The sequence below is a fragment of the Mytilus californianus genome, unplaced genomic scaffold, assembly GCF_021869535.1.
Source record: "Mytilus californianus isolate M0D057914Y unplaced genomic scaffold, xbMytCali1.0.p SCAF_19, whole genome shotgun sequence".
NCBI classification, from domain to species: domain Eukaryota; kingdom Metazoa; phylum Mollusca; class Bivalvia; order Mytilida; family Mytilidae; genus Mytilus; species Mytilus californianus.
In genome coordinates, this window is record NW_026262667.1 from 5,278,781 (window position 1) to 5,302,844 (window position 24,064).

At 32.4% G+C, this 24,064-nt stretch overlaps 2 protein-coding genes across 4 annotated transcripts in view; one reads left to right on the plus strand and one right to left on the minus strand.

Annotated features, from left to right (window-relative positions):
• Positions 1 to 9,283, minus strand: part of LOC127727117 (probable global transcription activator SNF2L2) — a 34,136-nt gene extending 24,853 nt beyond the window's left edge. For both annotated transcript variants that reach the window (XM_052234547.1, XM_052234548.1), the window contains exons 1-9: positions 9,186 to 9,283; positions 7,640 to 7,773; positions 4,634 to 5,318; positions 4,172 to 4,354; positions 3,404 to 3,665; positions 2,902 to 3,028; positions 1,875 to 2,048; positions 1,427 to 1,600; positions 115 to 309 (exon numbers count right to left, since the gene is read on the minus strand). In XM_052234547.1, the coding sequence (XP_052090507.1) occupies positions 115 to 309; positions 1,427 to 1,600; positions 1,875 to 2,048; positions 2,902 to 3,028; positions 3,404 to 3,665; positions 4,172 to 4,354; positions 4,634 to 5,318; positions 7,640 to 7,738 (1,899 nt within the window). In that variant the 5' untranslated portion in view covers positions 7,739 to 7,773; positions 9,186 to 9,283. The remainder of the gene's footprint in view (positions 1 to 114; positions 310 to 1,426; positions 1,601 to 1,874; positions 2,049 to 2,901; positions 3,029 to 3,403; positions 3,666 to 4,171; positions 4,355 to 4,633; positions 5,319 to 7,639; positions 7,774 to 9,185) is intronic.
• Positions 9,284 to 9,360: 77 nt separating this feature from the next.
• Positions 9,361 to 24,064, plus strand: part of LOC127727119 (spindle and centriole-associated protein 1-like) — a 40,337-nt gene continuing 25,633 nt past the window's right edge. For both annotated transcript variants that reach the window (XR_007993782.1, XM_052234551.1), the window contains exons 1-9: positions 9,361 to 9,411; positions 12,555 to 12,644; positions 14,361 to 14,408; positions 15,000 to 15,072; positions 16,490 to 16,572; positions 16,880 to 16,951; positions 18,015 to 18,070; positions 19,166 to 19,266; positions 22,341 to 22,532. Coding sequence is in view for 1 of the 2 variants with exons in the window: in XM_052234551.1 (XP_052090511.1) it covers positions 12,558 to 12,644; positions 14,361 to 14,408; positions 15,000 to 15,072; positions 16,490 to 16,572; positions 16,880 to 16,951; positions 18,015 to 18,070; positions 19,166 to 19,266; positions 22,341 to 22,532 (712 nt within the window). In the remaining variant the exon portion in view is untranslated. The remainder of the gene's footprint in view (positions 9,412 to 12,554; positions 12,645 to 14,360; positions 14,409 to 14,999; positions 15,073 to 16,489; positions 16,573 to 16,879; positions 16,952 to 18,014; positions 18,071 to 19,165; positions 19,267 to 22,340; positions 22,533 to 24,064) is intronic.

Here is a 24,064-nt window from a genome sequence, read left to right on the forward strand (position 1 = left end):
ATCAAACTGATGCACCCGGTGATGAGTAATATATATATATACAATGGATTTTAGGCCTTAAAATAATGGGATAGGTTAAGAAAAATTACAAGGCAAGGAAAAAAAAATAATTACCTCTGGGTTGACTGCTTCCACCCCTTTTTTCTTCTTTTTCTTCCGTTCCATTTTCTTCTTTCTTATGTCTTCTTTATGCTCTGCTAAGAGGGACATCATATTAGTAATGTACTCATCTGTCTGAGATAGAAGGTAGGCCAGACGTTTGTCCTTCTTCTGATCAATCAACTTTCTATACCCTTCTTCATCTTCAGCCTGTTAAATACAAACAATCAAATATAGGAAATAAATCATATAGGACAGAATATAATAAAGACTATCATAAAGAATTATAAACCGATTTTGTTCAAGTTTACTGACATCATTACCCTGTTTGATTGTTTAAGACGGAACTAAATGAATGATGAATATATCCCACATCCTATAGCTAATGGTTGTGAGAGTGTATAGATCATTGATGATGTGTGAAATTAGACCGTTGGTTTTCCCGTTTGAATGGTTTTACACTAGTAATTTTTGGGGCCCTTTATAGCTTGCTGTTCGGTGTGAGCCAAGGCTCCGTGTTGAAGACCGTACTTTGACCTATAATGGTTTACTTTAAAAATTTTTGACTTGGATGGAGAATTGTCTCATTGGCACTCATACCACATCTTCTTATATCTATTTACCATCTATAACTGATCTGTTACTGATAGGTTTGTAATTCATCTTTTATAAATTAAATGAATGAGAGTGAGCAAAATTGAAATTTAACTTTAGAGAGTGTTTTAAAATACCTAAATAAACTCTTGACACACAGCTATGTCTCACTTTTCTCATCTGATCACCAACTAGAACAACTGTGGAAGCCGCAAATGCCAGAAACAGCACTCCTTAGTCTCACTCTTACTATTTTTATTTTAGGGGACATAAAAACATTCAGCCTTTGTCATGAAATCCTAGTAGTCTATATTGATTTTTCTTTTTCTGGTAATAATGTAAAGTTAATAATCTTACCATTAGTCTCCTCATTCTTTCTTTTTCTCTTTTTCTGGTAATAATGTAAAGTTAATAATCTTACCATTAGTCTCCTCATTCTTTGTAAAGTTAATATTCTTACCATAAGTCTCCTCATTCTTTGTAAAGTTAATAATCTTACCATTAGTCTCCTCATTCTTTGTAAAGTTAATAATCTTACCATTAGTCTCCTCATTCTTTGTAAAGTTAATAATCTTACCATTAGTCTCCTCATTCTTTGTAAAGTTAATAATCTTACCATTAGTCTCCTCATTCTTTGTAAAGTTAATAATCTTACCATTAGTCTCCTCATTCTTTGTAAAGTTAATAATCTTACCATTAGTCTCCTCATTCTTTGTAAAGTTAATAATCTTACCATAAGTCTCCTCATTCTTTCTTTTTCTAGTCTTTCTTGTTCTTTCTTTTGTTCTCTTTCTGTGTTAGCATGGTGCATCATGATGGCCTTGTTAACTTTGTTGACCTTAGTCTGTATACTACGGTGGAAATCTCTAAAGTCTTTAGCATGTTGTAGAACAGCATTCAGATACTCCTACAAGTCAGTTATCATTGAATAATGATTATATGCTAAGCAAGTCAAATATCATTCATTGAAATAAAAGAAAAACATGACAGCATTGATTTATTTTAATATTCTGGTGAGGTCAGAAACTTATTATTATACCAGGTATGACATGTTTATTTGCACTGTATTTTGATTTAGTTTCACATCTATCAGTTCTTTTGAACATTGACAGTACATCCTTTATTTCTGGATATATTTTCTATTAGCAACATAAAAAAGCATACTGTAAAATGTGAAGTACCTGGTGTTTCTGTCTTTTCTTCCTTTCTTGGTCCATTTTTTGTTGTTTTTCCAGTTTCTCAGTAACTCTTGCCTCTCTGAGAGTTTGTCTCTTATTACGTTTATATGCCTTTGTGTTTAGTGCTGTCTCCAATGTTGTATCTTTTCTCATACAGGCAACTACTTCAGTTCTCAACTAGAAACAAATTAAAGTATCATTTGTGTAACCACATTAAATGTTGAACAGTTCATAATCAAATCTGTTATCTATACACAAAAAAAAATCAAAGTTTCAGTGTCAAATCATTGTGTGATCAAAATGAAAAATAAAAATATTATTTGAAAATCTATTTTTACTTTGACACACATAAATTTACAAAATGCTTCATGATAACCATTTTTATTTTTATCACTATCTGACTTGAGGAAATTGGTTGTCTTCTGCCATTGTTGATTGTAACATAGCAGGAAACAATGGGCCTATAATTCATGTTAGACTTTTTATCTGAATGAAGAAGATTATGTGTTTTATGTTATTACTACAAACATTTTTAGTTTGATTAATTTGTTTCAATAAATTATCCATATAAGGGGAGATTACTCAGATAATATAACTTTACATGAATGTGTAGTAAATTTACCTATTTTATTTTGTCGCACAAAAACAAGTCCAGTGACCCCAACTTTTCTTTTAGTTTATGAAAGCACATTACAATAGCTATCTTTTGATATTTTTTTCTTGAAATTCTAAAGTTTAGTTTTCTTTCTATCATTTAAAATGGGTTTTCCATGCATAATCTATACATACTCAGACAATTTTGCACAGCCTGTAATTTGAAAAATGCTCTATCAATACCTTTTTTATGATTTTGAAAAAAGCGTGATATAGACTACAATTTGGCAAATTATTAAAAAATTCTACGTATTTTAATTTAGACCCTCAATCTACCTTAATATTAGTATCTAGTTACCAGGCAATTATTATTATTTTTTACCACAAATTTAAGAATGTGATGTACTTAAAGTTTGATACATATGTTTTCTCTTACCTGTCTTTGAAAATTGAGTAACCTGAGGGCCCTTAATTCTATCATAGCTTTACATTTCATATCCTCAGGCATTACAGCAGGAAGATTATGTAATTCCTTGATTCTGTGTCCAATTCTGGCTGCAATTCTGTAACAAACAATTTATTACTATTTACTGGATATTCTAAGGTCCATCCAAATAACATTTGAATATGGTTGAAAATTGTTCATTGCCCACATTTTCTTCTACCTTGGAAACAGAATTAACAAAGGATTGTATTTTATACAGTTCCACAGGATAAAGGGAAATTAAAATTTGAAACCATATCACTGAACTTTAAGAATGAACTTCTATAAATAACTTTATTATTAAAATAATTATTAGAACCATTGTGAAAGCAATGATAACTTGCCAAGATCAATTATTTAACAAGATTTTGTACACAACCATCTAACATTTTGGAGTATGAGAAACCAGGAAAGTGTATATTTTGCTAGTCTGGACTCTATTGTTACTAAATACCTATTTTCCCTTTCATTAAGAATATCAATAGGATTTAGTCCTTGAGGTTTCTGAACTGGTGCTATTTTACTTTGCTTCTGCATGGTCATCATAGCCTGTAAAGAGGAAGGAGGAGGGGTCTGTTGATTTGGTTTTGGTTGTTGTTGTTGTTGAGTTGGCGGCACTCCTTGTGTGGCTCCACTTTGATAGCTTGGCTGTGGACCTTGTTGAGGCTGGGACTGACTTTGTGATGGAATTCTTTGTGGCTGATTTTGATGAGAATCTGAAATTTATAAGTAAAAACATGGATGAAGATATAAATAATGCAAGTACTCAAAACAAAAAGAGGAATCTGATCCCAACTGAACATCAAACCATGGTTTTATAAAAATAAGAAGATGTGGTATGATTGCCAATGAGACAACTTTTGTTTACTTTCTGAATTGTATCAAGTTTTGTTATAGGCTGAGATATATAAAAGCAGATTCTTTTTAGCATTTTTAGTTTCAATCACTTCAAAATTTTCAAAATATTTCTCAAAGATTTGTATTATTGAAATGTCAAATCAGTATTGTAACAACTTATACAACATGTACAATGAACATATTTAATAAATTTCAAATGTCCAACATTATTTAAGTTTTATTTGATACTTTATTTAAACTATATGTTACTCCCATATGAGAACAAAATATACATATACATGTAATTTGTAAAATTTGATGCATCGGATTGAAGCACTTCAAGTCTGTCATCATTAGTATAGATATATAAGTATCAAATTCAAACCTTGAGGTCTTGGCATTCCAGTAAAAGGTGGTCTCTTGCCTTCAACAGCTGCCCTTAGATTTTCAGGAATGGACTGGTTTCTAGCAAGGAATTTGTAAGCCATTATTTGTGCACGGAGTTGTGATAGCTGTGATGGATTGAATGCAGTCATTTTATTTCCAGGTTGCTGAATTCCTTGGTGACCTGCAATAAAGGAAAACAATACAAATAAATTTGTAGGAACATAAACAGTGCATGCCCACTTGTTGTCGAATGCAATGCTTTAAAATGCAGAAAAGACGTGTTCAACTTATCATGTTGACCAGCAGAACTTAAGGAGTATATGTAGAGTCACTTCCTAACAAATAAAAATATCTGTTATATTTCAACATCTGAAAGATTCAACCAAATTTAAATAGTATCTTACTGGAATTGAGCAAAATATCCAAGAGTAGCATTAAGAGTCATCATATGTTATATTACCTTGTTGAGTTTGATCACCGTCCATCCCTTGATTTGAGGATGCCATATTTGGTTGAGATGCAGCTCTATTCATCATTGGGCTCATCCCTTGCTGTTGTCCTGGGTGCCCCATTCCACTCTGACCACTAGGATGTCCTGGCATCACATTACCACCTCCACCAGCCATGTTTGGATTCATCTGTCCAGACCCAGTAGGGTTAGGTACATTTTGAACATTCATGGAATAACCAGGACCACCACTGGAAACATTAGGCATATTAGGTGGACCAGACATATTTGGAGCTCCCATACTTTGTACAGGTCCAGGCATTCCACTCTGGGCATTAGGCATACCTTGATGCATACTGCCCATTCTGTGTGGTGTTCCCATTCCTTGGTTTGAAGGGATTCCCTGTTGTTGGACACCATGCATACCTTGAGGAGCACCAGGAGGCATTCCCTGAGGTCCACTTTGCATTGGGTGTTGTCCACTAGGCATTCCCTGTGGACCCATTCCACCAGGTCCCATTCTATTACCATATGGATTTTGCATACCGTGGTGTTGTGGTGGCATGCCTTGTGGTCCACCACTACCCTGCATTCCTTGTGGATGCATGCCACCAGATCTTGCACGTTCAGCCATAGCCATGAGTTGAGCGTACCTTGGATCTCCTTGCATACCTTTGTCTTCCATTTGACTAATTGCCTTTAAAATATAAATTCTTTGAAATTAATACAGGTTAAAAATATGGCTAAATATTGAAACATTTGGTCAAATGGGGAAAAAACTTGGGTCAGTTAGAAAAGAATACAATCAATTCTGGTCACATTAATGATTCTTTTAATTTTTCTAAAATTACCTCAGAGCAATTGTAGCATAAAAAAATTTACTCTATGCATCAGAGTTCACCTAAGTTTTTGCAAATAGCACTATGGGATTTGAAAAAGCACTGTTTCCCTAAAATTATAGCACCACATCCATATTACATTAAATTACAAAATCTGTTCTTATAACATCATTGGACAATTACCCTGACAATAAACATAATGAATACTACCTAAAAGACATGGCAGACTTCCAAAACAAACTTCCTTATTGATCGGTAAAGAAAGAACATCACCTATTTGACAACATTTTCATAAAAATACCCTTACTGAGCCAAGATATTCAGGCTGAGCCTGTTTAACTTCTCCACATTATTTATGTGCTTGTCCCTAATCAGGAAACTGTAATTTAGTGGTCTGACATATATGTTTTTCATTTATTGTTCTTGCATAAATCAGGCAGTCTGTTTTCTCTTTTCAATTGTTTCACATTTTGTCATGCCGGCCTTTCATAGCTTACAATGGTTGCTTACATCTACATCATTTGATCTCTGGTAGACAAAATGGTGGATATTTGTCTTATTGGCAATTATACCCCATATTCTTATTTTTATATTTTAGATACTACCAATAACAACAACAAAAATCTAGCAGCTGAACACTTTGAAACCAAAGGTGAATTTATGAGAATGCCACTTTTTAAACGCATTATACCTTAAGAATTTTGAACAATATTTTAAAAGATGCAAGCAGCTGATATTGTTCAGTGTGCAGATCCATGGTACATGAAGTATTATTTGATATGATTTGAAATATGCAGGGACCTCCAAGGATGAAAATTCAATGATGGAAGAACTCTCCCCTGGACAAAACCCTGCATGTCGTGATCGAAAATATTTCATTCCTACATTTCATTGTAAGGAATAGTGAATAGACTGATATATTGTTAAGTATATTCATTTCATTATAGAATAACCAATATTTTCATTAACTGTCATTTGTAACAATTCCAATGTCAAGCTTGCATTGCTCCTTTTAGTCAATGATAACCACAATTCAGCTGTCCTGTAAACCTATTTAACATCACAGTTTTTTCATGTCAGAAGGTTCCCAGAGTCATTTTCTAGCTATTTTTGATAATTTTGAAAGGACTTAAAAATGGGGATAGTTTTTCTCACTATCAAACACTCCTGTAGTAGAAGTGTTAAATTTAATATTTAGAAGTCAAGTACCTGGATCGACGATTTGCAGCATCAATAACAAGAAGTTTCGTACCCGTTTTTGTGAAACATTGAATACAGATTTGTGGAGGGCATAAATTTAAAACTGAAATGGTTTAAATGACCTAAAATTGCAAATTCAACAGTAATAGACCATGCAACTTGCATCTTTTGATTCTGAATGTAAACAGGATGTATTAATTTGATTGTAAACTACGAAATGAATTCAAAATTACAATACGAAATTTCTTCAGTTTACCAAGTTGCAGTTAATATTTTAGTACAAGTATTTACTTTTAAACTAAATTGATTTAGTATGACCAATAATTATTGTTATTTGGCATGAAATCGTGTTATGTTTTACGATTAAGAGTATAACCTTGTACTCGTTTAAAACAGGGGATGCTGATTGCGTAAATCAATAAAAGCATGTGTTCAACTTGTTCAACTTTTTTCTTCATAATTGAATTATAATTTATTTATTAATCTAAATTTTCATAATATAAGCATTTGCTGAAAAGCAATTAAATAATGAATTAATGTTCTCTCTAGATCAAGTGTTCTCCTGTCAGGTGTAGAAGTGATTAGCGATGGCTAGCCAGAAATCCCTATCAGTGCTTTAAAACAGAAATCAGGAAGGACCCTTTGACGTATAATACAATAGGAGTTATGCAGTTACATGCAATAAGATTATAATTACTAACAAAAATTGCGACAGCTAGCGAAACGAAAAACAAATTTTGACTACACCTTTCAATAATAGTACAGTTATCTAACAATGGCAGGGATCATTTGAATATGGCAGAAGATAATTTAACAATGGTTGGGATCATTTGACGATGGCGGAAGATAATTTAACGATGGTGAAGCGCCATCATAAAACAGGCCATGGAGATCCCTGAAATATGGTGTTCATCTTTATTCATGAGTAAAAATAGAGTAAATAGAACAATCTTCATGACAACATCCACAAGTTTATTACCTTCTGTATCATCTGAACATTGTCTTGTGGTTGTTGCTGCTGGTAAGAAGGGTTCATTGGGGGACCAGCCATCATGTTGCCTTCTTCTCCAGTAGCCATTATGGCTAGGAGTTTTGAAACTCAGATTATCACTTCTGAAAAAAAAATACTTGAAGATAAACAAAAAACACCATACATACTACTTCAACTGCAACATTTTTTATACTGATTGTTTCAACATTATCAAAACTTCTTATAAAACAGATTCAGCCATTAGAACTAACTTGATGGTAGAAATTTTTCATTACTTGCATTACATGTATACAAGCAACCTTCTAGCAATGGCCTAAAAATGTTGAATAAATGACATGATCAGTTTGAATAAATGAATTCAAACTACAACTTAAAATATATTTTACCAATTTTATGAAAGGCCTCTTTAAAAGCACAACTTATTCAATGTAAATACTATTTTCTGTTTAAAAATTGAAAAAAAAACATATGAAGATATATTAATATGGATGAGGAAGTAAATTGACAAAAAAAAAATGACTTATGTTTTTAGCTGTTTAAAATATATATATAACCTGAGACTATGGTACCAGAAGTTAGATAACAGTAAGCTTGACATCAATGCTGTCAAGTAAAGCTAACTAATGGTTCAAATATACACTGGAACTCATTGTTAAACAGTGCAATGAAGTTTTGTTATTAAAACTTTCTTGGGGATCGGCTTGTACAGTTGTGTATGTAACTTTTTGTTATTACACAGGTTGAAAGACAATTGAAAAATGCTGATTAATGTTGATGGTACTAAATTCTGTTACATGTATACATGTATATGTTTTTACTATAATTATGCATACACAATAGTTTTGAAAACTTGTAATAAAAACATAATCAACATAATTGCTTTATACTATAAATCATCTGATGATCCATACTCATTTGAGGGGAAAAATTGATTTGAATTCAAATATTTTATATTGATTGAGTTGACAGGTATTGTCTAACTGTGACCATTTGAATATATTGTTAAGATCAAAGGCTTTGCAATTTTCTATTCAGTTGATTGAGTTGACCATTGCTGTTCAATCGTGATCAATTGATTCTAACGTTTTGATCAAGGCTTTAACAATATTTATTCAGTTGAGTCTATTGAATATCAAGTGAATGCTAAAGAGATCAAGAAGGCAGCCCACATAAATCTATTGAACCTTTGTACATGTTAAGTGCAGGGTAAAAGAATATATAAATAACAAATCATTTATACAACTTTGTGAAATTTGATATTTGCATTTTGCTGAAAAAGATTTCTGAATGTGATTGTGTAACTTCATAATCATATAATGTACACATTATCAGATCTACGATGGAATAGAATGATGTTTATTGGTAATCACAATGGTACTTTCAAGGGAAATATTTCCACCAAGAAGAGAATCGACACCAGAGACACGAACAAAGAACCGACTTTACAACACATATAAATCATTAAATGATGTTTAACGATCATAAATAATTAGAAACCGCGCGAAAGACTAATCCAATACACAAGTTTACTTACCGGTGTCTGTAAATAAAGGTAAATTCTATAATTAGGTCACCAGTAATCAAAGCATTTATCGAGTTGTCGATGGCTTTGATTTCTATGCGCATTCATTTGACGCATGCCAATTCAACCTTGACCTTAAAATAATTAGTTGAAATTTAAAAGTTGTCTCCCATTGAAACTTCCGGCGTCCATAGAAGCGGGTCATTACAAACAAATTGCAGTATTAAGTTGCTTAAAAGTAAGCCTTTTAGATTAAGATAACTTTATGGATTTGAAAAGCTAATCAAAAGTCAATCACAGTTCATCGTCGTTCATTCACGTTTATTACAAACCCTTTAAAAATAGAGTTTAAACTTCATTTGATTTGTTTGTCTGCATGCTGTAACTTGCACGACTTCACTCTGACCATTTCCTTTTTAGACACATGCAGATTCGTACCTGTTTGAATCAAAGCAACATCCCCCGGTTTCTCAAACTGAGCATTCAATCCAACCATCTTTTGCTTCCCGTGATATAGCACTGTTGCACAACCTACCTTTTATCCTCGTAGACGTAGTCATATTATGGGTTTTCACGCTATATTGTATATACCTTATCGCTATTTATTCCTATCCGGAAAAGTTTTAAAATTACACAACTCTTTCAAACCAGTTGAAGCTATCTTGGGCCCTGTTTAAACAATGTACTGTGCATACAAAATTTCAAAGAGTTATGTTTACACCATTGGCATTAATTGTAAACACTTCAAAGAAAGCATTTTTCAAATTTTAATTTGTGTTTAAAAAATTGGATCATAAACTATACAAATTTCAAAATGTTCACTTTCTACACGTTTTCCTCCCTCAGCTAATTATTGGTGATCTTTGTACTTGCGTCACTTGACCCAAACATGAAGTTGTCTAAGTGACTATTTTTTTTCCAGATTGGATTAAATAGCGATAAGGTGTATTTAGAAAGCATTGTGACCACAATTTCCTTTGAAAAAGCACGCATAGTACGAATTCATATGACTTATGAAAACATATAAATTATCTGACCATAATTGAATAAAAATGTCATATATCTTAAAATGATAGATTTTATTCAGGGATCTCCATGACCTGTTTTATGATTGAGCACCGCCATTTATTAATTATCTTCCGCCTTTGTCAGACAATCCTGCCAACATTAAATGATCTTTCCCCATGGTCAAATGATCCCCCGCTATTGTTAGATAACTGAAAAATGATTGAAAGTGTAGTAAAAATTGTTTTCATTGGGCTAGCAGCTGCCATTTTTTTTACCAATTATAATCAATTGCATGTAGTTGCATGAACCCTATTTTATAATAATCCAAAGGGTCCTTCTGATTACTGTTTTAAAACCCTGAGGATATCAGGCCAATGATTGTTTGTCACTTGTACAGGTAGATCTACACATCCGACAGGAGAAAATATTGATCAAGCTAGACGATTAATTGCAAATATTTAATTCTTTTTAGCAAATGCTGATGAAAATTAAGATTAAAAAACAAAATTCAAATTTAATTACGATGAAAAAGGGTTAACTTGTGTCAAACACATGCTTTTATTGACTCACCCATTCCGCATCCCCCTTTTTTAATGAGTACAAGACTAGACTGATAGACGTAAAACAGAACACAATTTCATGCCAAATAACATGAGTACAAAAATAAAGATCAAATTGAATCACTTTACACGTGTAAAAGTAAATACACGAATATTAACTGCAACATGATAATCAGAAGAAATATCGTATCATAATTCTGAATTCATTTTGTAGTTTATATTCAAATTAATACATCCGGTTTAAATTCAGAATCGAAAGATGCATTTTACATGATCTATTTTTTATGGCATTTGCAGTTTTAAGTCATTAAAACCGTATCAGTTTTAAACTATTGCCCTCCAGAAATCTTTATTCAATGTTTTACAAAATCAGGTACAAAACTTCTTGTTGTTGATGCTGCAAATCATCGATCCCAGTTTGTGACTTCTGTATTGAATTTGACAGTGAGAAAAACAACCCTGATTTTTAACTCAGAACCAATTTACCAAAATAGAAACTAACCCAGGAACTTTCTAACAGGAAAAAAACTTTGACATTAACAGGACAGCTGAATTGTGGTCATCCTTGACTAAGAGCAGCTAGACTTGACATTGGAATTGAATTGACAATTATGGAAAATATTGGTTATTCTAAAATGAAATTAAGAGAATAAACAATATATCAGTCTAATCACTAATACTTACAATGAAGAGTAGGAATGATATAATTTCGATCATGACACACAGAGTTTTGTCCCGGTGAAAATAACTCCATGGTTAAATTTTCATTCTTAGCAATCCTTGTTTATTATCAATATTACCGGTATTAGACCATATGAAATAATGCTTTCAGGAAATATATTGAGAGGCTTTCAGGTTTTTAACAGGTTTTCAGGTATTCCAGGTACATGTACCGTTGTATAATCTCGTAAACCTACATGTAAAACTTAAAAGCTGCCTCAAAATACTCTACTCCAGCATCCTCCTCTAATAAAAACTGCCTGCTAAGAGTGCTGAAAGTGAAGTTTAACACCAACAATCAATCAATCAGAATGCTTACATTATGGACATCAGTGCTTTTTTTTTTTCGTATTCTGTTATGAATACCTTACTCAATACTGCATTTTATTGTAATACATGCAGTCAGGGGTACTACTTGTACAAGTAATTTTTATTTACTTGAAGAAGTAAATATTAATAAACTTATATAAGTAAATTTGTAGGATACTTATACAAGTGTATTTTATTTACTTGTATAGGTAAATTATTTTTTGGCCTAATTATGTCCCTTAGACATTCAGATTTTTTTACTTATACAAGTAAAAAAGTCATCCTATCTTCTTTTCTTGAATTCTTAGAACTTCTTTGCTCTAACAGAATTTTGAATTGTCTGTCCTTTGCTGATGTCTTCACTAATCATTTAAGTGTAATTTCATGGACAATGAAAATCTCATTTGTCTGTTATCTTCAGAACACTGCTCATTTACAAGCCCCCAAGGAGCAATTTTTGAAGGCCTTGCGCAAATACTTAAGATCTTTGCGCAATTAGTTTCTTTGATGAATTAATGAGAGGAAACATTGAACTCTTATCAAAAATTATGACCTAACCTGAGAAAAATTGTTAAAGGCATGATTTTACATCTCAAAACTTGAGAATTTTTGTGGGATTGTAAAAAAAATTTACTTATACAAGTAAATTTTTGAGAAAATTAAGGGGAGATTATTCAAACATTATAATTAACTTATATAAGTATATTTTATTTACTTCTTCGAGTAAATAAAGATTACTTGTACAAGTAGTACCCCTGACTGACATGTATCAATTTTATTTCAGAATATGTCTTTTGTAAGATTAAGAAAGACCAATCCGTCTGGAGGTATTCCCAGGAAAAAGAAAACCTTTAAAAAACTGCCAGAATGGGATGTAAGTGCATTTGTACATAAAATTAAATGTAAAAGGTATGAAGAAATGTATGAACAAAAGAAGGGCAAAGATACCAAAGGGATGTATTCAAACTGATAAGTTGAAAATGAACAGACAATGCCATGGCAATAGAACCAAAAGACAAACAGTATACAAAACACAATATAGAAAACTGAAGACTAAACAACACGAACCCCACCAAAAAACGGGAATGATTTCAAGTGCTCTGGAAGGGTAAGCAGGACCTGCTCCACATGTTGCACCCATCGTGTTGCTCATTATAGTACAAACCCTGTGATAAGTCTAATTCGGTAGATCACATTTGAGGAAAGAGAACAGGATTGTGGTTACGACAATTGAATATAGTATCAACTGGGAGTTATATTCTCCATATGCAGGCACGGATGAAATGTTTCTACATAAAAATTGAAAATTCACAATTTAAAAGCTGAAATCATCTCTTGTGGTAAAGTTTTGTTCTCAACTGACCCTCATTGTTGATTTCTAGATGTAATAAAATTGAGAATGGAAATGGTGAATGTGTCAAAGAGACAACAACCCGACCAAAGAGCAGAAAACAGCACAAGGCCACCAATGGGTCTTCAACACAGCGAGAAAATCCAGCACCGGAGGCGGGCTTCAGCTGGCCCCTAAACAAAAATGTGTACTAGTTCAGTGAAAATAGACGTCACAGTAAACTCCGAAACATAAATGAACTAAAATTAAAAAAACATACAAGACTAACAAAGGCCATTGGCTCCTGACTTGGGACAGGCGCAAAAATGCGGCGGGATTAAACATGTTTTGTGAGATCTCAACCCTCCCCCTATACCTCTTGCCAATATAGAATAAACAAACACACAGCAATATGCACAGTAAAATTCAGTTTAAAAGAAGTCTGAGTCCGATGTCAGAATAGGAAACAGAAGAAACTTAAAGCAAAATGACAATGATACATAAATTAACAAAGGACTACTAGCAGTTACTGACATGCCAACTCCAGACCTCATTTAAACTGATTGAAAGATTATGTATTCATCATATGAAAATCAAGCACAATCCCTCCCGTTAGGGGTTTAGTATCATACCATCATAAAATATATGAGAAGAACTAGATATGAGACAGACTTAAAATTATCTGTTGTATTCATTATTCCAAGTTACAGGGTAAACTAATTGTGTAAAGATTTATAGTTCAGAAGGAAGAAGACCTGGATGCTTTATGCCTTTTATACAGACCTTATTTTACAAAGATTCTGTCTGCCATATGTCCATTGTCCTTGACCACATTTTTACATGGTTCAATGACTGCTTTATTGTTATGTGGATTTCTGACTTATTATGAGTAATAAGATAACTATATTTGATGTACATGATGATAACATGATGTACATGTTGTCTGGTAGGGTTCATCTGACCTTGTTATCATTTAAACAGATTATTGATAATGTTAAGAATATGTGATACTTCATATTAAAGACTTTCAACATTAATTCAAACATGATAAGTTAAGCAGGTGAGATATATCTGTGTGTGCACTCTTGTTAAAACAAGCCACTCTAATACTGGTAATGATCTCCCCTTAAGGTATCAATAGGTGAAGGAAAGACTTATTTAAATGTGCATGTTTAACTGTATAGTATTATTATATTTAGTTTATTTGATGATTGGGTGAACTTTCTCTCATTTATTTTCCATGGTTTTTGTTTGTTTCAGGATAATTTACATGATATGAATGAATTCAAAGCTACTCCTGAAGAAATTGTAAGTTTAATTTTCTTTTAGACCTAAGTTTAATTGTTATTCTACACAATGGAAGAATGATTTTTTAATGAATTCAACTACCATTTAACACAAACCATGGTCTTTAAATCTGCTAGGCCTAATATGCCTGATTGTTGCTGAAATGGTTTTATCAATATTCTCTCTCAGAATTATTGCATTGCAAGGATTATTTCTGTTAAAAATTATCTTTAGAGTTATGCATTGAATTAAGGTGAGCAATACTGACTTTTTTGGAGCATATATATAAAAATAAGAAATTGTGGTATGATAGCCAATAAGACAACTATCCACCATAGACCAATGAGACTGTACAGCCTTCAACAATGAGCAAAATCAATAACACATGGTATTTTAGCTATAAAAGGCTCTGACATAACTGAATGTAAAGCAATTCAAACAACTTCTAATAACTGACTGTTCTTACATCAAAATCTCTATCAGTACATATCCAATGTAGTGCAACAGCTTTATTAACCATCAGAGAGAAAATGACCTTGTGTAATGCAAATCTAGTTTCTAGTTTCTTTGTTCAGAGAATCCTTCACCATTTCTTTTGATGTTTACTTTAAGGCAAGACGAAAAGAAGCACACAAGTCCAAGCATGCTTTAGCTGCAAAGCTTCAAAAACAAAGGCAGATGAAAGGTAAAAAAAACTTACAATATATTTCTGGTAGTATATGTACAATTTATGTATATAATGTATTTTTTCCCTTAGACTTGTGTTTGAAAATATGTCAAATATCAGAATTTCAATAAATAGTTTACCTTTGTAGTAATTTGAGTTAGCCACAATGTTGAAAGACACACTGTTTGATTATCTAATTTGACTAAACAAATTTTAACGTGGTATAAGCAAGTCTGATAATTGATCCTTATTACTGAATAAAGGCTTGTATAGTCCGCGGTTTTATTCTCCAAAATTGAACCTGCCAGACAGGGAATCGGACTATAGAGTACGATAAGCAAGAAATAAGAGAAAAAAACCGATTTCGCAAGGTGGTTTGTTTACGTTCCGCCATGGTTTGTTATGGATATTGTAGAGGGCGCTTTTATCATTTTCAAAACTGATATTTTTACCTCATCCATATTAATTTGATATTTTTACATATTGGTGTTTCATACTGACGCATGTGTTTTGTTTTAGCGTAAGATCCTTCAAACATTAATGTGATAGATATTAAAAATTGTTTTACACAAGGATGGAACTGTTTTACTTTCAAAGTCGTATTCTAGTGATATCTATTAAGTACGGATTTTCCGTACACTCTCATCGTATTTATTTTCTATTTTACACATGCTATTCAAACTTCCGGTTTAAACATGCACAAGTTTCTAAATTGTTTTTTTTGTGTGATTTTAACTTATTTTAACACTCATGAAGTGTTCTAGAATCTTTTACAAGCTGTTTCAACTGCTATTTGATGCACGTTTTCCCATGAAACGACCACACACGATTTGAAATTACCGGAGTTTCATTAGACATTTTCAGACAGTTACAAAAAGTTTTTTTACCTGAAATTTCGTGGCGTAAAGGGGGGTGCGGACAATGTACCAGTGCAAACTATACAAGCCTGATTAAGGTAGATAGTAGTGATCAATTATATACAGCTTAAAAAAATGAAAATTGTCCAGAATAAGTCTGTCTAAAGACTAGAACTAGACTGGGTAAAGACACTGTATTTTCCTTCTTGTTAACAAAAAAATCTGACCTACCAACAGTTTAGCTCTTTGGAAAGAAACCATAAATCTATATATTTATTTTGGCCCTATTCAAAATTAATTTAACTTCTAGGAACTACAACTCTGCACATTTATTTAGCATAGTGATAGATTTGTACTGTTACACATTATGCAATATATTTTGCATATTGTTATGTACTACAATATACAGGCTAAATTTACAAAGAATATCATAAATTGAGATAATTTTTTTTTTCATTTTCTTCTTCCATGAATAGTACTAAATTATGATCAATGTAATGGTCAGGAATTAAAAAAGCATATAAAAGTTATTATTTTTACCAGCTATTATATATTACTGGTCATTTGATATTTTACAGCAAGGAAAGCTGATTTGAGCATTTCTAATACAGAAGCAAGGAAGCTGGCCATAATGAAAGAAGTTTTGTATGACCAACAAGAGGTAAAATTCATTTATATTTTCTTATTTGACCTATTAAGTAAAAAAGTGCTGCTTTGAATTTGAACTAGGAAATATTTGTCAGGTTTCTTATCACTTATTTTGTTATGAAAATAATATCACAAATATATCATGCATATATATTTAATCTATAAGGAAGATCAAACTAAGGGATAACAAAAAACACAGAAATAAAACCTTGCGAACAGGTTTGATCCTAGAAATCACAAAGTTAAAACCATGTGAAAATAAATCAATAACAGTATGAATTATTTATTTGCTTTAAAAATTGATAATGATAACATTATAGTTTCAGAATGTTCTAGCCAAATCAGATAAAATGATGGCTGTTGTTAAAGACCTGTTTGGGGATGCACCCAATGTAAGTAATGCCAGGAAAATGTAATAAACAGGGTTCATTGCAACTCTCTTAGAGGAGTCATTGAATCATTAGTTTCACAATTGACTCATCATAAGTGTCAATAGTAACCTTTGTGATATTTGTAATGGAGACAAATAGAATTTTAACTACCAAAAATTAAACCCTATACTTTTCGTTAGTGAAATGAATAGTTTTATCATGGCACAAGTTATATGTACAGGTACATTAACATGTGCCATGATAAAAATAGCTTCTTGATTACTCAACCCACTCTCTTCCTTCATGCATATCAATAGGTTAATATTGGTACTTTAAAAACTGTACAGTTGAAATAAGTTCATAAAAAAACACTTGAAATAAATCTAAGATGATGTGGTATGATTGCCAATAAGACAAAACTATCCACCAGAGTTCAAATGAAATGGATGAAAGCAATTATAGGCAGCTGTACGGCTTTCAACAATGAGAAAAACCCACACCATAATAGCTATAAAAGGCCCCAACATGAAAAATCTGAAACAATTCAAACGAGGAAAACTTAACGGCCCAATTTATAACAAAACAGATACGACAGACATGAACCAACGACAACCACTGAACTACAGACTCCTGACTTGGGACAGACACATGAAGAATGTGGTGGGGTTAAACATGTTTGTGAGCACTCAACCATGCCCTAACCTAGGACAGTGGTATAGCAGCACAACATAAGAACATACTTAAAATCAGTAGCAATTGGCATAACTCAAAAGATCAATACAAGAAACAAAAATAACTAACATCAAAACAATAGACACAAAGCACTGGAATAAGAGTACTTGTAGTTACTGAAATCTTGTTCAAAGCCAATTACAACTATTAAATAAATCATTTTCTCCCAAACTAAAGTTAACTGAGTTAATTATAAGGGTATTTTTGACATTATATACTGCTTACTGAAGTATTATCTATAAATTTTCAGTAGTACTTTTCTATACAATACATCTTTCAGTAGTATATGTAATGATCTTTAGTATACCAGTATATTTACTAATGCAATATGAAATGTATTATTTATTTGTAGAGAATGCCTGGTGTTCCAAATGTAACTTCAGCACCAAATGGTGATGGAAATCACAGGTAAATATATTTCTATTTCTTCATGATAAGGATTTTGTAGAAAATTAATTATACATCTCATCTAATAACATAATACATCATTTCTAACTACAAAATGTGTTTGTTTCTTGTTATTGCTCTATCAAAAAAAATCTTCAATTACAGGTTCTGAGAAGAATTGTGTTTTAAGGGGAGAAAAGTATTCTCAAGTATCAATATATTTTGACTGCATACTTTTCTCGTTAAAGTGGCATGAAGTGTAATAACTGTAAAAAAATAATATAAATAAATACCCTGTAGTCATAGTATTGTAAATCAATAACAGACAGCTGATATTTGTGTAAATGAGAATGTGCAGGTGAATCGTGTCAAATTATCTGTCACCGATTAAGGGGGTTTCAAGATGTTTCTCATACCAAGTTCTTGGCGAATAGATAATATTAAAATTTTCTTAATTTTGAACAAAATATCTAGAAAACCATATGATATACTCATAAGTATGTGCATGCATAATGTTAAGTTTTCAGGTCTGTATAAAAATAAGGAGATGTTGTATGATTGCCAATGAGACAACTAACCACCAAAGGACAAAGTACAAGGATGTAAATATCTAGGGTCACTGTAACGCCTGCAGCAATAGGCAAAAACCATTACATATAGTAAGCTATAAACAGCTCTAGGATAACAGAATGTGAAACAACTCAAAACAAAACTAACAGTCTGATTTCAACTAATAACATTAAAAGAAAAACATTTGTGACATACGGCAACCAACAACAGTCATTGAACTACAGGGTCTTGCCTTGAAACAAAAACATAAAAAAATTGAGAAGGTTAAACATGTTTTTGAGCACTCTGCTAAACCCTCCTCTAACATGGGACAGCAGTGCAACAGCCCAGCATGATAAAAATCAGTTTAGGTCCATTTCAAAACATGTACTAATGATATATCTTTCTTATTTTGTGTATAGTTGTATCAGCATCCATGTGTCTTAATCCTACACAGTAAATGAGACCCTGTCCCCCTTTGACATGGTTTAATAATTTAAGATTTAATGTTTTGAAATAAGGTGTGTTTATGAATAACTATATATGATATACCATTTTGTATGACAGGAATATAGTTGTCCCTCTCCATGAAATCAGAACCAAATCAGATACTCTGAGTGAGTCAATGGTAGACAAGTCAGCATTGAATGACTTAGAAACAGATAGTGGTATGTTACTAATATTAGGGCATTATTAAACAGTACTTTCCCAATCCAAAATATACTTAAGAGTTTATGTCCCAGTCCAAAATATACTTAAGAGTTAATTTAAAACCTGTCCCAGAGGACTCTGTTTTGTCTTTTCATTCTTTCCCCAAATTAGATTTATTAGGCAGGTCTTTAGTCATTGATGACTGACTGCCCCTCAGATCTTATAGAAATTGGTGATTTGTATTAGATTTATTAGGCAGGTCTTTGATGACTGACTGCCCTTCAGATCTTATAGAAATCTGTGATTTGCATTAGATTTATTAGGCAGGTCCTTAGTCATTGATGACTGACTGCCCCTCAGATCTTATAGAAATCTGTGATTTGCATTAGATTAATTAGGCAGGTCCTTAGTCATTGATGACTGACTGCCCCTCAGATCTTATAGAAATCTGTGATTTGCATTAGATTTATTAGGCATGTCCTTAGTCATTGATGACTGACTGCCTCTCAGATCTTATAGAAATCTGTGATTTGCATTAGATTTATTAGGCAGGTCCTTAGTCATTGATGACTGACTGCCCCTCAGATCTTATAGAAATCAGTGATTTGCATTAGATTTATTAGGCAGGTCCTTAGTCATTGATGACTGACTTCCCCTCAGATCTTATAGAAATCTGTGATTTGCCTTAGATTTATTAGGCAGGTCCTTAGTCATTGATGACTGACTGCCCCTCAGATCTTATAGAAATCTGTGATTTGCATTAGATTTATTAGGCAGGTCCTTAGTCATTGATGACTGACTGCCCTCAGGTCTTATAGAAATCTGTGATTTGCCTTAGATTTATTAGGCAGGTCCTTAGTCATTGATGACTGACTGTCCCTTAGATCTTATAGAAATTGGTGATTTGCATTAGATTTATTAGGCAGGTCCTTAGTCATTGATGACTGACTGCCCCTCAGATCTTATAGAAATCTGTGATTTGCATTAGATTTATTAGGCAGGTCCTTTGTCATTGATGACACACTGCCCCTCAGATCTTATAGAAATCAATGATTTGCATTAGATTTATTAGGCAGGTCCTTAGTCATTGATGACTGACTGCCCCTTAGATCTTATAGAAATCTGTGATTTGCCTTAGATTTATTAGGCAAGTCCTTAGTCATTGATGACTGACTGCCCCTTAGATCTTATAGAAATCTGTGATTTGCCTTAGATTTATTAGGCAGGTCCTTAGTCATTGATGACTGACTGCCCCTCAGATCTTATAGAAATCTGTGATTTGCCTTAGATTTATTAGGCAGGTCCTTAGTCATTGATGACTGACTGCCCCTCAGATCTTATAGAAATCTGTGATTTGCATTAGATTTATTAGGCAGGTCCTTAGTCATTGATGACTGACTACCCCTCAGATCTTATAGAAATCTGTGATTTGCATTAGATTTATTAGGCAGGTCCAAAGTCATTGATGACTGACTGCCCCTCAGATCTTATAGAAATCTGTGATTTGCATTAGATTTATTAGGCAGGTCCTTAGTCATTGATGACTGACTGCCCCTCAGATCTTATAGAAATCTGTGATTTGCATTAGATTTATTAGGCAGGTCCTTTGTCATTGATGACTGACTGCCCCTCAGATCTTATAGAAATCTGTGATTTGCATTAGATTTATTAGGCAGGTCCTTAGTCATTGATGACTGACTACCCCTCAGATCTTATAGAAATCTGTGATTTGCATTAGATTTATTAGGCAGGTCCATAGTCATTGATGACTGACTGCCCCTCAGATCTCATAGAAATCTGTGATTTGCCTTAGATTTATGAGGCAGGTCCTTAGTCATTGATGACTGACTGCCCCTCAGATCTTATAGAAATCGTTGATTTGTCTTAGATTTATTAGGCAGGTCCTTAGTCATTGATGACTGACTGCCCCTCAGATCTTATAGAAATCGGTGATTTGCATTAGATTTATGAGGCAGGTCTTTAGTCATTGATGACTGACTGCCCCTCAGATCTTATAGAAATCTGTGATTTGCTTTAGATTTATTAGGCAGGTCCTTAGTCATTGATGACTGACTGCCCCTCAGATCTTATAGAAATCTGTGATTTGCCTTAGATTTATTAGGCAGGTCCTTTGTCATTGATGACTGACTGCCCCTTAGATCTTATAGAAATCAGTGATTTGCCTTAGATTTATTAGGCAGGTCCTTAGTCATTGATGACTGACTGCCCCTCAGATCTTATAGAAATCTGTGATTTGCATTAGATTTATTAGGCAGGTCCTTAGTCATTGATGACTGACTGCCCCTTAGATCTTATAGAAATCGGTGATTTGCCTTAGATTTATTAGGCAGGTCCTTAGTCATTGATGACTGACTGCCCCTCAGATCTTATAGAAATCTGTGATTTGCCTTAGATTTATTAGGCAGGTCCTTAGTCATCGATGACTGATTGCCCCTCAGATCTTATAGAAATCGGTGATTTTCATTAGATTTGAACCCTCCATAGTACATGTTTGTAGGAATTTTTTAATGTATCTGAAAAAGTCTGAATTTTTGTACCTACCAGTTGGTAGTTTATAAAGAAAACTTACTAACATTTTTAAATAGAAAATCGCCAGCATTTGTAAGCTCATTGTTAGAGTATTTTCATTAATTTGTAATATGGTTTCCAATGTTACTGTTTAAAATTGCTATGTTTTCCTTTAGGGCTATTCCATTAAAATGTATGTGGGAGGGTAGGAAGGGACTTTTAAAATATCCCTACAACCAAGAACCATTTTTTAGATAATTTTGCATAATGGTAATAGATGCATACTTAAAAAAGACCCATGGCCCACATTCAATAATTAAACTTCCCTTCCTACCCTCCCACATACATTTTAATGGAATAGCCCTTATAAAGTTACATAAAGTTTATTCTTTATTATTCGGTAAAAATAGGTGTTTTCAATAGACTTTTTTATTTTTTTTGGTTTATTTATATTGACAGGTGAACTAGTTTTAATACAGTAAATTAGGAAATGATTTATTAGAAAATGAATAAATACTTTGATGAGATATTCAGATTATGTACATTTATTTTTTATTATCAGATGATGAGGATGACGAAGATCCAAGTTTCTATCAACCTAAATTTAATTTAGAGAGATTTCAACAATTTTTGGCTAATGAAGAAAAGAATCATACAATCAGCACAATCAGTGGTCAAGCACAAATGAGCCACCTTGACCAAGGTCCAATACAAAGTACACAGATACAGTTAGACAGCATGCAGAATACTAGAGGTATGGGCTAAAGTAGACTTTTATTCATATAGTTATTTAAAAAAAAAAAAGTGATCAAAAGTTTTCAGTTGAAAGTCCCAGTAACTCCTTTTTTGGGGGTAAAGATGCAAGCCTGCAATCAAAACCCTTATGTGGCTGGCTCGATAGTTTTCCACATTTTATCATTACTTTTGATATACACAAAACATAGTGCATTGAGCACAAAATTTTTGAATCCTACCTACGAAAAGTTTAAAAAATTTATCAATGAAATATATACTCAGATACTTAGGGATCATAGATTTATTCTTACGAGGAAGCTCGGAGCATGCTCGGAGGATGCTCAGAGCTTTTTAGCAGGCTCTTCTCACCAGTTTATGTGACAATAATTATCATGATCAATTAAGATGTCAATCAAATCTATAGTACTTCTATAATAAGGAAAGTAGAGCATAGTAGAGGAAGCTCAATTAACACCTATGTAAACATCTGGTCTATTCAAATAAATCTTGAATGAAATTTTACAAAACTATAAAATAGATTAGAAATTCTTCAATAGTACTGTACAATGCTTGGCAAGAAATATCGTCTTCACAGAAAGATAATGTTTTTAAAATTTGTTCCTATTTATAATCATTCTTTTTCAATACAAAAAAAAATCAAATTTTATATTTAAAATATAAATATATCTTAAATTTATACTATATAAAATTATACATAAAAGTCACCAAAGACACAAACTATGGTAAGAGGTGTATAATGATTTGTTAAAATTTATTTGAAAGAAAATGATGGCTACTTTGGGAAATAGTTGTAATTCATAGGCTGGGTTGAAAGATTGTTCACAATATAATTATTATGATAACTTGATTTTAGTTCAGCAATCCTCTATATCTTTTTCTTGAATAAAGTTTTTGATTTTTTTATGATAACTAAATGGATTCAGTGCACCAAAAACTTTACAACAAAAAATTATACTGTATTCTAGAATCCCTTTTGTTTTTCATTTTAAATTCTAGTTCTTCATTACATTGATTTGTATAAAAAATGTTCATTTTTTTTCAAATATCACTTTTAAGCTTAATCAAAATGCAGAAAGTCATAATTACATTTGATATCCCTGAATGATAATTGCAAGATTTCCATTTCATATAACCTCCTTTCTCTATTTATAAATGTGAACAGAAGAGCAAATCATCATTAAATTGAGAAGTCATTTAAATTTATACAATCTATTCTGCTGTCTGCTTAAAATTTAGAAATTGATTCGTTTCCCTAATGCTTTAAGTCAATTGAATACCAGTTTAAAACATACTGTTATTTTATACTATCTATTATAACTGCAGTCAAAAATTCTTTAAATAATTTATTTTAAGTTAGGAAAATGGCAGTTTAGAAGTTGTGTTTGAGGCCTAGAGAACAGGCAATTTTCTTGAACAATTTGCAGACTTGACTTATATATTCTAGGTCCCTCACTTACAAATATTTAAAGATGTATAGTAATTATTGTTCAATTGGTTTGCTTTTGATTCAGCATACGACTGTCATGACTG